Below are 18,978 nucleotides of genomic sequence, written 5' to 3'. Positions count from 1 at the left end.
ACTGATACCCATTATCTTTTGCCCAAACTGACAGTCTCTTTAAATCGTCTTGCAAGCTCTCCACATCACCTGGATTTACTATTACCGTACCTAATTTCGCATCATCAGCAAACAACCGAATATTTCCTTTCAGGTTATTTCATATATCATTTATGTACCAAATTAAGCAGTGGCCCCAGCAGTGAACTTTGTGGCACACCACTGGTCACCTGTTTTTCCCTTGATTCTGTCCAACAGCTGCCCTCTTATTCACATAACCAGTGTCATATCCATCTCTATTTGTTCTAATTTGCATAACAGAGTTCCATGTGGTATTCTCTCAGATGCCTTTGCAAAATACAGCACAATCATTGTGTAGCCATTTCCTTTATCCATCTCAGCTTTTACTCTATTATAAAAAAAGTTAGTAAATTACTAAGGCATGACCGACCCTTCACTAAGCCATGTTGTCCCTCATACAGTATCATATTCTTATCTATTCATTCTTCATTTCTCTTTATGACCAATTTTTCCAGTACTTTTACTACCATGCCTGCCTAAGATACTGATTGATGTATAATTTTCTATTGCAGTCTTAGAACTTTCCTTATGCAAGGGAGGTTTTTACTTTGCCCTCTTTCCACTTCCTTGGAGCTCTGCCAGAGCTGAGAAAAAGTAGCAGGACTTAAGTAGTTTGTCTATTCCTTCTGAGATGTCTTTAACATAGGGAATGGTGACATGACAGACCACCTCTGTGTCTCTATCACGATGAGAGGCAGATGGAAGGGAAATTCTATAATTATTAAATGTTTTTAATATATGATTCAGTAAAGCCATTAGTAAAGAAGGTATTGATACTAGGGTGAAAATTTTATACCAATGAAAAGTTAAATCTGTCTTGTATTTATTATCATGTGTTACATTCCTGTATGTCAAGTTATTCTAATTTAATATAAAGTTATTGATAACATAATTGTATGAGTGAAAATTTATTAATTTGTCGTTGTTTTTAGGTATAATTAATGTGCTGTTAACAACTCCACTCTGGGTTGTGAATGCTAGACTAAAGATGCAAGGTGTTAAATTGACTGCTCAGGATAATGAGAGGCTAAAAAAGTATCCTCATTACCGTGGTGTTTTAGGTATTCTTATTTAATTGAATAAAGTTTTTAAAATTAGTTATTGAATCAGAAGGAAGCCATGAAAATTTAATATTTGAATTTATTACTTTTTTATAATTTTTTTACTTAATAAAAGTTTACTAATTAATACTCTCGTATATATATAGCTTAATGAATGAGATCCATACACCAAAATTAACCACTGAATTGGCCATGACATGTCAGTAAATATATGGATATGAAGTGCCCATTAAAATTGAAGTAATATTTATGTATCATTAAAAGAAACATTATGCATACATTTTTTGATATATTTCATCAATATGGCTATATTGCTTGGCTAAGCTAATGATTTCAATATTCTCTCTCTCTCTCTCTCTCAGGATAATGAGACATCTTTCTTCAGGTATACAATGTAAGAACTGTAACATGCACACAAGTATTAGACTTAAATGCCTCATGTCCCAGGAAGATTACCCTCTGTGGGCATTGGTAGGAAGGCTCGGTTATTAATTGGAAGACCAAAAATTTGTTTCCATATTTTGGGGAGTTTCACACAAAAATATTTATATTCTTTCAAGAGCATCTGCAGATTCTTCTATTTGATTGCATTCTATACAGAATCAAATGGAAGAAAGCTACAATGCTCCATCACAAATAAAAATGTAAGATGTTTTTTAAGAATCTTTCATAGTACACTAAGATGATAGTACAAGAGTGTGGCAACTTAGACATTAAGCTGAAACATGTCCCTATAGTTCATGAACACAATCTGTCCAGGACAATTATGAGAGTGCTATGGTTTGTATAACCATTTATTATTATTCTTTCCCACTTGAGGATAATGGATTGTTTTTGGATAATTATTATGCTGCAATTTCTACAAAATTCTCTGTTTGCCCAGTTGGCCAAGAGATTAGTATATCAATCTAATTGACAGTCTGTAGGGTTGAATCTCACTGTGGCATGGATGATTGTAGGTGCTTTGGGTGGTAGTTGATTTTCACCACATCATGTGAGATTACCATTCAGCTTATTAGACTCCTGAAGTGCCTTGAAAAAGTTCTGTATTTGATCTGTTTTTCTTGAGTAGACTTTCCTGATTACTTAACCCATGGCACTAAAATGTGCCATACTTTTCAAACCTTTAGTGGATGTGATTGAAAAAAAAACTAAATAAATAAATAAAATTCCAGAGACTGTGATTTAAGAGTCATTCTTAAACCTTATCTTAGAAATCTTATAGAGTGCATGAACAGGTTTTGCAGGCTTCCTACTGTTTTTAAATGACTATTCTTAACTGTTCAAGTATCTAATATACTTTTAGAAGTAAAAATAAATAAAAATTACCTGTTTTGGGGAGAATACCTTGATTGTCAATTTCAGTAAAGTTGATAATTATATTCCATAAAAAAAAAAAAAAATCGTGATTTATAAACTAAATCAAATAATTAAAGTAGATTTCTGTTATATTCAAAAAATAAATTTCAGGGAATGTGCAGTAGATATCAGAACACATTACTCAAACCCACAAAACAATTTGATTTAAAATGATGATATCATCATCATCAAATGCCTGACATTTACCCTCAAGGGGGTGTACAGGATATGATAGTACTACATGAAAAATTTACATCATTACTAACTTCCTATCTACAAATTTCCTCCAAATCAATCTATTACCTGTCAAGGCTCCAACATTGTCAGATCTTATATTTCTATCTTCTAAGGCACTTTGTACCATATCAATCCATCTATATCTTGGTCTATGGATCTTTTTCCTGCCAACCTGGCAGAGAACACTTGTTTTGCTAATATTTCCTCTCCCATTCTGTTTAAGTGACCATACCACCTGAGATTAGTTTTGCTAACACATTCCTGGATGTTAACACTGTAAAGTTCTTTCCTAATATCCTTGTTTTTAATATGATATTGCCATTGATGCCATTTGTTCATGCCTATAATTTTTCTCAGGACTCTCATATCTGCAGTCTCTAGTCTTTGGTCAAGTATTTTACTTCTAACCCAACTCTCAGATCCATTTAGTTTTTTGACTAATTTCTCTCTTATTCCATATAAATTTATTCAGTTGACTTCCTACTGTACCAGCTTTGTTGATTCTGTTGTCTATTTCCATATTTAATTTGCCATCTTCACTAAAAATCGTGCCTAAGTAGCTGAAATGTTTTACTTGTTCTATAGGTTCTCCATTCACAATGCCGTTGATACTTTCAATGCTTCTATCTACTTTGTCTTTGTCTTCTTATTGCTGACCTTTATACCATATCTATTATAACAGTTATTCAATTTAGTCAGGGAATCCTGAATGCTTGTAGTGGATTTATTTAGAAGTATAATATCATCTGCATAAAGCAGGGAGCTGACATTAGCATCTCCAATTTTGATATTAGATTTAATACCACTTTCCTTCATAATGTGATCCATATAGATAATAACAGAGGGGATAATATACATCCTTGTCTGACACCAGATTTAACATTAAACCATCTTCCTGTACTTCCTTCAATTCTAATTGCTGATTTACAACTCAAATAAAGACAAAGTATTGTGTGATATAATGCCTCACTGACATCACACAACTGTAAATTTGATCTACAAAACTTAAATACGGATCTTTGTTATATTCCCATGATTTCTCAACTATTTGTCGTAAAGTGAAAATCTGCTTCTGACAGCCTCTATTTGGCCTGAATCCAGCTTGTTCTTTACCAAGCTTCCCTTCCACAATCCTTCTCAACTGTTTCTCAAATTTACTGGTATAAATCTTACCAGGAACACTCTGTGGAGAAATACCTCTGTAATTCTCACATTCAGTTTTATTTTCCTTTTTATATATGGGTACTATGAGAGCTCTTCTCCAATCATCTGGAATTCGTCTCTCTGTCCAGGCCCTCTGAACCATGCAGTGCAGCCACTGTAAGACTTTTATACTTCCATACTTGAGCATTTCTGGTTAAATATCATCTATTCCAGCTGCCTTTCCACATTTCAGACTTTTGATGGCTCTTTCTACTTCAAGTATGGATATGTATTCCTGATTGCATGCCTGGTCAATGTTTTTTATCACTGTGCTGTCATCATTGCTAGTTTCATTTAGCAATTTTTTAAAGTAATTTCTCCATACTTCAGGGATATCTTTTCCTGCAGTTTTTAAATCACCTTTATTCATAATCTCTAATTCCTTTTACCAGCACTCTTTCCTCCATTTCTGAGCTTCTTCAACAACCTCCATATATCTTGCCACCTGTTTGATATTTATTTTCTGTGTTCTTACCAAAGTCTTCCCATGGCTTTTGTTTAGTTAGTTTTACACAGTGTTTTGCTTTCTTATATTTGTTTCTGTGTTCTTTCTAAGAGCACAATCTGACTTATCTGCAGGGAACTTTTCTTCTTTTTCTTCGCTGCCTGTTTAACTTCCTTTGTCCACTGTGGAGTTCTGATTTTTCTATCTTTGCAGACAACCTCACCACATGCCTTCTGGCTGAATCAATCAATGTTTTCTGCAGAGCTTGCCAATGAATCTCAAAGATTTGATTCCTGTTCTCAAACTCTTTCATTTTTTTCTTCAATTAATGTTTGTATATTTCAGTCTACAGTTCACATCTGAGAGCTGCTCAACTTTTATTCACTTTAAAACTCTCTTACATGTTCTTCTTTTCAATATGACATTCAATTTTATCCTGCTAAAGACTAAATAGCGATCAGTTCCAATTTCAAATCCTCCGTATACTCTAGTGTCCTGCATCAGAGAGAAAACATCACTCTCAACCATAACATAGTCAACGAGACTTTTCTTATTCCTTGTGTCTTCTCTCCATGTGAATTTCTGCACTTTTTATATGTTGGAACATTGTGTTAGTAATAACCCATGTCCTGAGCCAAAATCCAACTGGTATTTGTCATTATTATTAGCTTTGCTCTTTTCTCCAAATTTTCCCAAAATATTTTAGTATGTCTGATAATCATTTCCTACTCTGCTATTTAGATCCCCAACAAGGACCAACTTTTCCTTTTTCATTGTGTCAGTTGCTTTTTCTAAAGCTTCAAAAAATTTCTCCATTTCTACCTTAGCAGAACCTTCTGTGTAACCATAGGCACAAATAAGTCTCATTGTCCAGTTCCCCATTCTGATATTTGCTCACATCACTCTACTTGAAATTGCCTGCCATTCAAGAAGATTAGCTTCATATTTAGTGTTGAATACTATGGCTACTCCTTCTTTTCCTTGATTGCCATTGCCTGAATATAACATTTTGTATTTATTGATCAGTAAGATCTCACCAGTTTTTGACTTTTTTTGGTTCAGTCACTCCTATTATGTCAATGTGGTAGTTATCCAATTCCTCTGCCAGCTCCATTTCTTTGCTATTCAAGCTTCTTATGTTGATAGTACCAATCGTGAATTTTGGTGATGTTGAGTTCGGGTGTGTTTTAGGATTTGTTCCAGTAGATGACTTTTTGCTGTTCGCCCTGATGAAAGCAACGGGGCATTGTTTAAGTGGGCGACGTCCCAGGCAGCATGAAGTTCTCTCGTGTTGTACCATCATTTAATATTGTGGTTTAAGCAAATAAGAATATAGTTTGGTTGGTTAAATCCCAAATTGCCAGCCCACATCTTCTTGTGGTGCACCTACCAGGGTGCTCCATGAGAAGGTGTGGATTGGATATTGGGTCAGAAGCCCTGGTCGATTCTTCGCATTCCTTTAAAGGCTATGTGGAGATCTCCTCTCAGTTATACAGCTTTGACCCTTATGCCCCCATTACTGAACAGAATTAAGCATATCACTATATAAATATCATAAATAATAGAAATTTATATAGTGATATGCTTAATTCTGTTCAGTAAGTTATACATCTAAAAATAGTGCTATCAGATGTAACCGTTTCATATTTCATATAGTGTAATCATTTTCTGATTTCATTTACAAACAATTGGGAGTGAAACATGTTAGACACATTATATAACTTTAATGAAAATTAGCAAACCAATGTTCTGTACCAAACTAACAGTACATCATCAGTGTGCAACAAACAAGCAAGCAATTTAACATACTTTGGACAGATTTGCATTCTGTGGAAAAAAGGATTATTGAGCATCAGTACTTTAGTGAATACCTTAAACTTCAAAAGTTTGATTTCTTACAACATGGTATTTCTGGTATGTATTTTGGAATGATGCTTGCCTTCTCTATATAAACAGTTTAAAATATGAATGTCTTTTCAAGGACAGTTTAGAATCCCTGTACACCATCCTAATTTAATTTGGAACGATTATCCCCTCTCTGTCTCAAAAGTTTGAGATTCTCATCATATGTAAATATCAGAAATGATTTATTATCTATTTGATGTGATCCATCTAGCACGTGGCACTCGCTGTCATACATTAAGTGCTTATTGTATTTGCCTTGAATTCTGTCTTTTTGAATTTGCTAATTTGTTCCACACTGATGTACCGTTTGTCTAGCATGTTTAATTCTTAGTTACTATCAATTATATATATTTGGTTTAATCCTTTATCCAAGTGTAAGCAAACAAAGTTTGTGCCTGAAGTATTATCAGGACTGGGGCAACTCGTGAATACATGTCCACAAGGAGATGTATAATGCATAGCATTATACATCTCCTTGTGGACATGTATAATGCTACGCATTTAGGGAAGGGCCACTACCCAGACCGGTTTCGACCTTTATTGCGGTCTCATCAATGGAAGCAGACCCAGAGGTGGTGATACTAAGGTGGAAGTAATGCAGAAGTCATATCACCATTTACCAGTTGCCAAAAAATGTCAACACCTTATTATTAAAATTCTCTGATTAGAGATAGTTGATGGAAGTTTTTTCACTTGGCTATGCTACCAATTATATATTTGGTTTTTGGTTTAATACTTTATCCAAGTGAAAAAACTTCCGTCAGCTATCTCTAATCCAGAGAATTTTAATAATAAGGTGTTGACATCTTTTGGCAACTGGTATATAGTGATATGACTTCTGCATTACTTCCACCTTATTATCACCACCTCTGGGTCTGGCTCCCACTGATGAGACCTCAATAAAAGTCAAAACCAGTCTGGGTAGTGGCCCTTCCCTTAATGCATAGCATTATACATGTCCACAAGGAGATGTGCTTTGCATTATGGGAGATACTAAGACAAATGATCAGAACTTACTCCACCTTTACCACGAGTTGCCCCTGTCCTGAAAATACTTCAGGTGCAAACTTTGTTTGCTTACACTTAGATCAAAGATTAAACCAAATATATAATTGGTAGCATAGCCAAGTGAAAAAACTTCCATCTTAGTTACTGTGTTAACAGATTCTGTTGAGACTTGATTTACAAATAATTTTTATATGTACCCATGCAAGTTTTAATTTTTATGCCACATATACAGAGCCTTCATAGCTAATTTTTTTATGACATGTCCTTATGTTGAATGGTGTATATTCTTGTTGAAAGACATGCAGACTATACACATAGCATAAACCACCCTGTTTTTTCGCTTCTGTAGTGTAGAAATGATGTTTGCTACCATAACACTAGACTGCTAGTAGAAAGACTGTTCTATTCTATTTTAGTCACCAACTAGAACTTTTTTTAAGATTTTTTTTTCAGCCAGTTCCTTAGTCGATCTTTGCAAAAAGACAAACAGCATTTTTTCTCCAGTAACTTTGATTTTTAGTCTTGCAACTGAAGGGAAAAAACCATAGACCACATCATGCAAGTCTGGCACAGAAAACCGCACACTCGTGATGTGGATGATGTTCACGTGTCATCCTGTGCGAACTGGTTTGTAGTTCTGTTTTTTTGTTAGTGCTTACAAGCAAGTTTGGCGATTTTGTGATGGCTGACCAGAAGGAACAGAGTGCGAGTGAAATTTTGTTTTCTTTCAGGTAAAACTGCAGCTGAAACTATTGTTATGCTTTGGCAAGCCTTTAAGGATGACACTTTAGGTAAAGCACAGGTCTATGAGTGGTTTCCCATTTCAAAAATGTGGATGTTAGTTGAAGACCAACCATGATCTAGAGCTGACCTTTGAGCAAACAAGGCACAAATTTAGTGGACATGTTTCATTTCCAAATCTTCTGTTAAAATTCACTGGTACAAACTCCATGACAAATTCATCTCTCAAGAAACTTGCTCAATGGTCATTTGACGATCTTTATTCATTGATTGCCAGTGAAATCTGTCCACTAAATTTGTGCCTCATTTGCTCACAGAGGATCAAAAAAAAAAAAAAATCGTGATCTTGCCCAGTCTTTCTCCATGTGACTTTATTTTTTTATTCCCTTGGATAAAAAAAACCATAAAAGGGCAATGATTTGCTGATGTGGACAAAGTAAAAGAAAAGTTGCTGGAAGCCATAAACAGTATTCCATTTTAACAGTTACAGAACTGTTTACCGCAGTGGAAAAAATGTTGGAACAAGTGCATTGACTTACATGGACAGCTTTGAAGTAGACTAAAATTATGGTCCTATAAACTTATTACTGAAATAAGAGCCAACAGGCTTCACTTCGCGAGGTAAAATTATTCAAAATTAAGTGAATATTGAATACCACATTATTTCTTAGCCGAATAAGAAACTCAAAGATAGGAAATCTAATCTAAGAGTTTCATGCCGAATATAGAAAACTATATAAAGATCGGCAAGTCCAAGTGTAAGCCAACATCTGGTAGTGCAATGCTAGGGCGACTCATAGTAAAGGTGGAGTAAGCTCTGATCACTCTTCTTGGTATTTTCCCATAATGTAGAACACAGCTCCTGGGAGATGTATTACTGTTCTACATTATGAGAGACCGGTTTCGACCTTTTTTGAGATCTCATCAGTGAGTAGGTAGACCTAGATAGAGCACCTGGTACAGCATTGCACTACCATGTGTTGGCTTTCATTTCCAAGCAAGGGCATCTAGCCGCTAGTATTCCTCCCCCCAACCCTCTTTTCACAAGGGAAATTTGATAGTTTTTCGTACATTAGTACGAAAAACTAAAAGAAAACTACCAACCATGTTCGATCTCCCAGAAGTTTGTAAGGGTTTCTTTCCTCAGGTTAAGTGCTGTAAACTATGAAAGAGATGAATTCTTTTAGTTTTCAAGGATAAGGAAGAAGTTTTCATAAGTAAAAATGAAATCTTCAGGACTGAGGCAACTCGTGGTAAAGGTGGACTAAGCTCTCATCACTTGTCTCCTTGCAGACATGTATTGGGTTGACAGTAGAATTGTCTTTAATGGACAACATAGATTTGCTACAGGAATTGTGCTTAAATAGTTGAAATGTTTTCCAACCCATATTTCACTGAACTATGAGCAGGGAATTATACTATGAAAATGCCGTCTGAGTCACACACATCACACTAGAAGTATATAAAACATACTTAATATGGACTAGTAAGTAAAATGAAGGCGACTAAATTACAACTTTAAATCTTGACTTTTAATATGTTTCTATGGCTGTGCAAGAAAAACGCAGAATTCCGCTTTGTGTTTGCTGGAGTCTCTCGTATGCAAAAACAGTGACCGATCCAAAATCATGTGTTAATCCTGTACCACATCGTGATACTAGTGATGGTTCTTTAGCGTGGCACTGGTAATATTTTGAAATCTTTAAATTTGTGCGTGCGTGGTTTCGCTATAATCTATGTCCTATATAAAGGCTGCAAAGAGGTAAGTCTTCCTTTGGCCTCTTCAAATCAGCTAGCACTTATGCTTGGACTTGCTGATCTTTATATAGTTTTCTATATATTTTTTTATATACCTTTATATACTTTTATTAACTTAGTATACAATTTACTAACGTTGTCAATGTGAAGGGTATGCTTCGTGACCCTTGACAAGATTAGCAATGTTGGGTTCAAAATTAGTAAGTTTCAGCCTTAAATCGGCACGGAATTCTATATCTAGCTTATTTCTTTGTTTTGTTAAAATGGAATTAACATGGCTGAAACCAGCTTCAACCATATACGAGCTTGGAAATGCAAGCAAAAAGGGGAGTACCACTTCAAAAAGTTTTGGATATTTTTCTACAACATTTATATTCATTCAAAAGTAACTTAAAGTCCTATTTTTAAAAAGCATCTTAGCTTCAAGATCAACTGACAATTCAATAAGTTCATCTTGTAAGTTGCATTCGATATTTTCAATATCTGCAGAAAATGACATGATAACCCAACCTGGAATGTGCATGTTTTCAAAATCTGCAAAGCGCAATTTAAAATCATTGCTCAAATTTTGAAGATGTTTTGTATATATTTCTAAGTCTTCATCTTTTACTTCCAATTGCCGTAGATTCGAAAAGTACTGAAAACCTTTTCATAACAGTGATGATTTAAATAAGGCTAATTTAGTTTGGAAGCCTAAAAGAATCGTCCAAACTTGAATAATCGTGACATCTTTACCTTGTAGACGGGTCTGTACATCATTAAATTTTGAAAATAAGTCCCGCCAAGTAGAAAATATGATTCTTATTTCTCTTCAATTCATCACTCAAAAACAAATTAACATCGGTAAGAAACTCTAGGGTTGAGTCGAACAACTCAACAAATCTTTGTAGACTTGCACCTCTAGATAACCATCTTACTTCAGTATGCAAGAGTAATTGGTTTGATACTTCATTTTTTTCACAAAGTTTGGCAAACAATCGCAATTTAAGAGGAGGAGTTCTAATTTGATTAATAGATTTAATACACACTCTTAGAGTATCATGCAGTTTGTCACTGAGAGTTTTTGCCACCAAATGGTTTTGGTGCAACACACAGTGAATAGTACGTACACTTTGAACTTTTTCTTTCAGAAAGGCAGCGAAACCTCGATAACAGCCCACCGTTGCAGGTGTGCCATCTGTGACTACTGCTGTTATATTAGTAAATGGAATATCATACTTATTTAAATATTCCTCCAATCGCTAAAAAATTGTCAACCCTGTTCCATCACTTTCAAGATATTTTGCAAATAAAAATTCGTCAATAATTTGATGTCTGGTTTTACTATAATATCTTACATAAGCCATAAGAATAGAAGAACTATTGAATGTAGATTCATCAAGTTGGGTGGAGAACTTACTATTTTTGAGTTCTGATACTATAGTTTTTTCTACATCTTCAGCGATTTCACCAATACATCTTTTCATGGTATTCATACTCAATGGTAAGCATTTTAAAACAGGGCCAGAATCTTTTTTCATTATGGTTTCAATTATTTCTTTGATTTGCGGGTATAACAATGTCCTCTGCAATTGTATGTGGTTTTCCTTTTTTTGCTATATTAAAAGAAATATTGTAGGAGGCTGTTAATCCTTGTTTATTGTCAGCTTCAGCAGGTGCTTTCATAAATGATTTTATAGTTGGTCGACGTGTGTATTTCTCTTTCAGTTCTTTAAAAAAGTCAAGATCTTTATCTTTCTTATCAGGATGGATTCTCTGAAGATGAACTTTCATTTTTGCTGGTTTCATTACATCGTTACTAAAAGTTTTTTCACAAAGAAGACACATAGGCCGCGTTTCGTTTCTTAATGAAGCAATAAATCAAAGTTTCAAATATTCTAACGAATATTGTCTGCATTTCTTTTTAGAATCTGAAGCTACCATTGTGGTTACTGGGGTTGAAACTAAATAATTAAAATTGAAGTCAGTAAGCAAAAGTAACAAGTCTAAATAATATACCTACTCACGTATTTCTATAGGATGTATAAAACTACCAGTCCTGCTCAACTCTTCAACATAGATAAGTTTAGTTCATGAATGAATAACCATTGAATTATAATATGTATGTTGATAAATTTTAGAACTTTAACGCTTACTTGTATGTCGATGCGCAAAAAATGAGACTGGGATCGAATACGTAAGTATAAGTAAATAAGCAACCACGCACATGTTGCAATCTCGCTCCTGCACGCTGGCTGGGCGGGAACCACCGATATCCGTTTATTGGTAAATACGTCATTTTGGCTTACTTGATTGGCCTCCGTAACTATTTTCATGACCTTGCTCCATCTTACAGGTCCTATTCATATCACTGTTCCCACAATTCACTCTTAATTGCATTGTCATTCAGGATGGAGGTAATCCAAATTAACCAAATTAAATATTACCCATACAATGATGTCTTATATTTTTCTATTGACACCTAACAATGTTATATTGACCCCGGGGGTCGATATCGACCACTGGTCTACCTACTCACTGATGAGACCGCAAAAAAAAGGTCGAAACTGATCTGGATAGTGACCTTCTCTCCTAATGTGGAACAGTAATACATCTCCTAAGAGCTGTGTTTACATTATGGGAAAATACTAAGAACAGTGATCAGAGCTTACTCCACCTTTACTACGAGTTGCCCTAGCATTGCACTACCAGGTGTTGGCTTATGCTTGGACTTGCTGATCTTTATATAGTTTTCTATATTCGGCATGAAACTCTTAGATTAGATTTCCTATCTTTGAGTTTCTTATTCGGCTAAGAAATAACGTGGTATTCAATATCCACTTAATTTTGAATAATGGTCCTATAAACTTTAATAAATTTATTTTAAAAAAATAATTCCACTTATTTTTGGGTACCCCACTCATATATAATGTTAAGGACAATGAGATGCTAGCAGTTTTCTGCCACCGTGACATCTTGTGGTCTCTTGAAATTCAAGCAAAGAGAAATTATTATTTAGGGTAAGAGAAGTTAGAAAGGATATAGAATACACAGTAATGAATTCTTTGCTTAATCATGCACATGCAAAATTTCAACCACCTGTTTTGCAAGTTGTGACCTGAGCAGGGACTACCAGATCAACTGGCATATAACCTTTCTGGCAGAATAATGTCAGCAAGAACACTTGAAACCTTGGAAGCCTTCTAAATTGAGCATTACAATGCAGTCCAGTATATGATTTTTCAGCTATACCCTTTTACCCCTTTCTAGATAATTAATAAACAAAAATGCCGTTAGCATCTCAAAACACCGATGCCATGACCTTTCCTGCTGATGGAACCGACTTTGGTGCTGAAACTGGCTTCTGTCCACTGTTTTGACTGCTGTTGGATTCTGGTGTGTAATGGTAAATCCAAGTCTCATCCATAGTAAAAAATCGATGCATAAAATCAGTTTTATTCTTGTTAAAACACTCCAAGCACTGTTTAGAGATTTTCATGTGAGTGTCTTTAATCTGCTCTGAGTAAGCATGGCACCCATCTTGCACAAAGCTTTTTCATTTGCAATTCTTCATGCAAAATATATCCTATACTTTCTTTTGAAATGCCTATAGTCTCAGCAATTTCACGCACTTTGACTTGCCGGTCATCCAATACCATATTGTGCACTTGATCAATGATTTCTGGTGTTTTTACACTTTTTGTACATCTTTCACGTGGATCATCTCTATTGCTGGTATAGCTACGTTTAAACTCGACAGCCCCATTTCTTAATTGTCGAAAATGAAGGAGAAGAGTGCCCATAAACTTTTATGAACTTCGAATGCATTTCTTTTGGCGTTAAACCTTCTTTTACGAAGAATTTTATAACTGCACGATACTCAATTTTATCCATTTCAAGAGATACAGACAGCTGTATAAAACAAACTACTTGATGGAATGACTTGCAATTTCACATGGATGCTTATGACAGGTGTACCAACTTAGAAAAAAAAATCTTGCTGATAGTGTTACCATCTATGGTCAATGCCAAGAACTTTTCAGACCATCCTCGTATGGAAAAGATGTTTTAAACTAGATCCTTAGTAATTTTGAGCCTCTTTTCCAGTGTAATTTTGATATCGCTTACATTACTTGTTGGCAGAAATGGGACAGAAGTGATTGGACATTGCTTTGGACTCCAACATGGTTTGTAGCCTTCAGGACTCCATTAAGCAAAGTGATAGTATTGCAACAGGTAATGAAACTTATCTCTCACCTAGTCCTACAGAGGTGGCAAAGCTTTTCCTCTCAAAAACTCAGGTTTTTCATCCTGAAAAACTCAGGTTTTTCATCCTGCCATTAGAATATGCAGTTAACAGACATAACATACTGGCCTCATAGTTTGAATTGCTTCAGCCATAAATCCAAATTAACTAACCTGCCAACTTTGTGCAGGTGCATATCTCAACCTCTATCTGGATTGGTTCATTCCTTGATAATTTCCTCCAATCAATAGTTTAATATCTGCTGACTGAGGTGTATATATTCAGGGATATTAACAGGCCTACCAACTTCACAGTGTAATCAGATGATTAGGTTGCTGCAGACTAACCAGTGACCAAAGTTCACCAAACTTTGTTATAATTATTTGATGCTTCAAACATCAAAATTTGATCTCCTTGCTATCCTTCAGTGGGGCAAGGATAACGTTGTGAACTCCAGTGCTACCAAAACAGTCTCTTTTTACCAATAAAGCCCTCACTTTCACCTTAGTTCTGAATAATATCCACATCTCAAAACATGATCCGATTTCTCTTCTTGCACTGACTTTCACTGCTAGCTTTCCTGACTCAGACACATCTCAGCTGTTGCTTCTTCAGCACCTAAAAACCTCAAGACATCAGAAGAGTTAGATAAGAATATAGAAAATAAACATCAGGAAGGTGACAAAAAATGTTCTGGAGGCCATTGGGGAAAAAAATGCTTAGAAATGGAAGCAAAAAGATCACTTATCACCGTGATCAGGAGGTGATAAGTGATGTAAAAACAAATAGATTTTTCCTGTTAATTTTATTATTTATATATATATATATATTTGAAGTAGATTAAATGATTGGAAGCTGAGAGATAAAAAGTATAGAAACACCATATTTTATTTAAATAAACTGCACAACTAGTTTCATCTTTCTTAGAAGACTTCATCGGGTTCACCAATTGATCAAGAGAAAAACACAAACATTGAAAGAGAACAGCCTATAAATTATAACATCAGCATATTGACATTTGAAGCTGTTCCATATACTACTTAATTGGTGGGCACATGCACACATTCATGATCACGTGAATGCCAAAGTTGGATAGCAGCGCATTGACAATCAGAGAGAGATTATAGCCAAGGCTAGTGTTAAATGTACTGAATTGAGGACAAATTTCTTAGAATCCACAATTCTTCTTTCAAGTTTGTCATAACATCTGAAGATGTTTTTGGATTTGTTCCATTTGATATATATATATATAAACCCAGAACCCTGCTCTAAAGACCAAACATGGAACTTCTTCAAACCACTTTTTAGGTGTCCAGTAAGATGAGCAGTGATTTCAGATTTGGCTGTGAAATTCTCTACCCAACATCCATGTCCACATGGGATTTGCACCTGTGGTTTGTTGGTTGGAGAGAGCAGATCTGGTAACCACTCAGCCAACCAAACCAACTGTTACTCTTGAAATATTGTTAAATGAAGCTAGAAGTGACAGAATTATGGTAGAAAGTATTCAAGAGGAATGCAGTCAGGAGTACATATCAATACTTGAGGTAGAAAAAGCTATCAAAAAGTCTGAAAGGTGGAATGGCAGCTGGAGTAGATGATAATCAGCCAGAAATGCTCAAATATGGAGATATATAAAAATTTTACAGTGGTTATATTGCATAATTCAGATGAACTGGTTGGAATTCTGGTTGAATTCCAGATGATTGGAGTAGAGCTCTCATAGCACCCATCTTTTAAAAGGAAAATAAAACAATGTCAGAATTAAAGAGGAATTTCCCAATGTTAGAACAAAGCTGAATCCAGGTCATATATGACTAAAAAGAGAAAATCTGATCTTATTTGGCCAAATAGGCCAGTTAAGATTAGATTTCTACTTTAAGACAAAGCAAGAAATCTCGAAAATATAAGTATTTATTTTAATTTTGTAGATTTAGAAAAGCACACAACAATACCTGTTGCAATACTTTTGTACCTGTTTACAGGTTAACCCTCAGTCATATTTTAGTTGACTGTCCTATTTTAGTTGACGTTTATTTTAGCCATATCACAATCTGTCTGAGCTCTATACATTCAGGTACATTTTATCAGACTCAACAAATTTCTTTTGTTTTTAAATTGTTATGGACAGTTATGGACAACTCAACTATGGGATCACCAAGACGTGGTTGACAGAAGAGGATATAATAACAGGAATAAAAGTTGGTGGGTACAGCATTTTTCAGTAGGATAGGAAGGGAAAGCGTGGTGGTGGAGTACTGTTTATGATAAGTGACGACCTATGTCCTCTAAGAGTGGAGGCTTTGGAAGGCTGTGACACTAATGATTTTGAAAGCATATGGTGTGAGGTGGAGGGTGGGCAAGACGGGATATTTAGTCGGGTGTTGCTACAGACCCAGGAGCACAGAGGGGTGGGGACCAGTAGATGTTGAGACAGTTGAGCATGGCAAGTGCAAGAAGAATGATTGTTATGGGAGATTTTAACTACACTAGTATAAACTGGGGAGAGGAAGATGAATGTAGCAATAAGGGAATGGAATTTCTAGAATTCTTGAGGGACAAATGTCTTAGGCAACATGTAACAGAGGGAACAAGATGTTCAAGAGTTTCTGGATTTGGTTATAGCATCAGAAGAGGTGATAATAACTGAGATGACATCTCTCCCACCAGTTGGAGAGAATGACCATATGGTTTTGACTTGGAAAATGAATAGACATGCAGGAATATCAAAGAGAAGGGAACGTGTGTGGAATTATAAAGCAGGTGATTATAATAGTCTTAGACGTCAACTTGGGGAAGTATCATGGAGGGAGGAATTGGAAGGCTGCGATATCATTAGTGCTTGGGAAATTGTGAAGGAATATTTGTTAGCAGCAATGGTAAGCTGTATTCCACGAGTGAAGAAGAGGACACAATTTGGAGTAAAGTGGATGACAAACAATATTAAATAGGAACTGCATGCGAAAAAGAGGCTATGGAAGAGATATAAGGAGACAGGTGAAGAGAAGGTGCATGAAAAATATAAGACACAGGCCAGGAGAGTGACTAGTATGGTAAGGAAGGCAAAACTGGAATATGAGAAAAGATTGGTCCTTAGATCCAAGGAAAATCCTAGGGAATTTTTTAGCTATGTGGTCAATAGGAGGAGAAATGACATTGTGGGATAAAAATGGGAATAGAGTGATTGATGCAGAGGACAGTGGAATTGTTCAATGAACACTTTATTGGCGTGTTTCATCCTGGAGGAGTAAATTTTAATACTAGAGAGATAGGGCAGGTTCGAGGTTTAGAGGTGCAGGAGGAGAGTGTGTTCCACATACTGAGTACGCTGGATGTTAGTAAAGCTGTGATATTTCACCACGAGTTTTGAGAGAATGTGCTAAGAAACTGACAGTGCCTTGGATCTGACTTTTCAATGAAAGTCTGGCTGCGGGAAAGGTGCCCATGGAATGGAAGGAAGATTAGATAGTGCCATTGCATAAGGGTGGTAGCAGGCGGGAAGTGTCTAATTATAGGCCAGTTTTATGTCATCAGTAGTTAATAAGATCTTGGAGAAAATATTGAGGGACTGTATACAGCATTGGGCAGATGAGGGTAATTTTATCTGTGAGAGTCAACATGGATTTGTGAAGGGGCGCTCTTCTTTTAGCAATATATACTAGTCTTTTATGATAAAGTTACAAGAGCATTGGATGAGGGAAAGGCATATACTGCCATTTTCCTAGACTTAGGAAAGGCATTTGACAGGGTGCCACACGATAAGCTGCTATTCAAGTTACAGCACATGTGTCTGGATATCAGATTGGTCAACTGGATTCAGGATTGGCTGTCCGATAGGTATCAGAGAATTTTGTATGGTGGAGCAATATCAAAGAGGCAGAAGGTTACAAGGAGGGTTCCACAGGGCTCAGTACTAGGACCTATATTGTTTAACCTTTATATCAATGACATTGTCCATGGATTGCAAGGAGATATTCAGTTGTTTGCGGATGATGCGAAGCTGGGAAGGGTTATTAGTAATAGTGCAGATGTGGTAGCCCTGCAAGAGGATTTGAATAAGCTAGATAGATGGGCAAATAAACGGGGGTGTCAGTTTAATGCAGCAAAATGTAAGGTTTGGGACACATCGATGGGATGCTGCATACCCTATGGGAGGAGTTATGGAGGAAGTAGGGGAGACAAGAGATCTGGGGTTGATTATTAATAGAAACCTGAAATTTAGGGGACATATTGCAAATGTAGTGAAGGTAACACAGAGGATTGCTGCAATAATGAGAAGGACACTGACCTGCACACATAAAACAGTTATCATTCCGTTGTATAAGACCCTGATCAGACCACACTTGGACTATTGTTCTCAGATTTGGTCCCCAGGATTTGAAGGGGATAAATTAACTGTGGAAAGGGTACAAAGGCGGATAACAAAGATGGTGTCAGAACTGTACAATCTGAGTTATGGGAATCGGCTGAAGGAGTGTAGACTGCAGAGTTTGGTGGATAGAAGAAGGAGGGGTGATATGATTGAGACTTTTAAACTGTTGAGAGGTGGTTACAGGGTTGACACTGGGGGGGTTCTTTTGTTTCGTTGAACAGCAGGAAGGAATCATACAAGGGGCCATCCCTGGAAACTGTGAGAGAGAGGAGGAGGAGTGGTTTCTTTGCATGGAGGGTGGTTGAACCATGGAATGCATTGCCTGATGGAGTGGTGAGAGCAAGAACAGTTAATGCATTTAAGGAGTGGTATGATAGACTTTGTGTTTCCTAGGAGGGACCTCCCTCGATGAGTCTTGATAGACTTGTGTTTCTGAGAAAGGCCCTCCCGCGATGAGTCTTTTGACTCCATGGAGGCCTGAATAATAATAATAATTATTAATGTCGTTTACTATATATAGATGGTTCACATTATTGTAAGCATTTTTATACAAGAAACGTATTTTTTTTGTTTGTTTCTTGTATATACCCTTATAATACCTTTT

At 36.0% G+C, this 18,978-nt stretch overlaps 1 protein-coding gene across 1 annotated transcript in view; it reads left to right on the top strand.

Annotated features, from left to right (window-relative positions):
- PMP34 (Peroxisomal Membrane Protein 34) overlaps positions 1-18,978 on the top strand; it is a 178,530-nt gene that overhangs the window by 101,482 nt on the left and 58,070 nt on the right. Inside the window, exon 5 of the mRNA XM_090405144.1 lies at positions 993-1,121. Coding sequence (XP_090261270.1) covers positions 993-1,121 — 129 coding nt within the window. The remainder of the gene's footprint in view (positions 1-992; positions 1,122-18,978) is intronic.

The sequence above is a fragment of the Typopeltis vanoorti genome, chromosome 2 (genome assembly GCF_054136105.1).
Source record: "Typopeltis vanoorti isolate ZY-2024b chromosome 2, IOZ_Tvanoo_1.0, whole genome shotgun sequence".
Lineage (NCBI taxonomy): Eukaryota > Metazoa > Arthropoda > Arachnida > Uropygi > Thelyphonidae > Typopeltis > Typopeltis vanoorti.
This window is presented reverse-complemented; position numbering and strand designations above follow the sequence as displayed.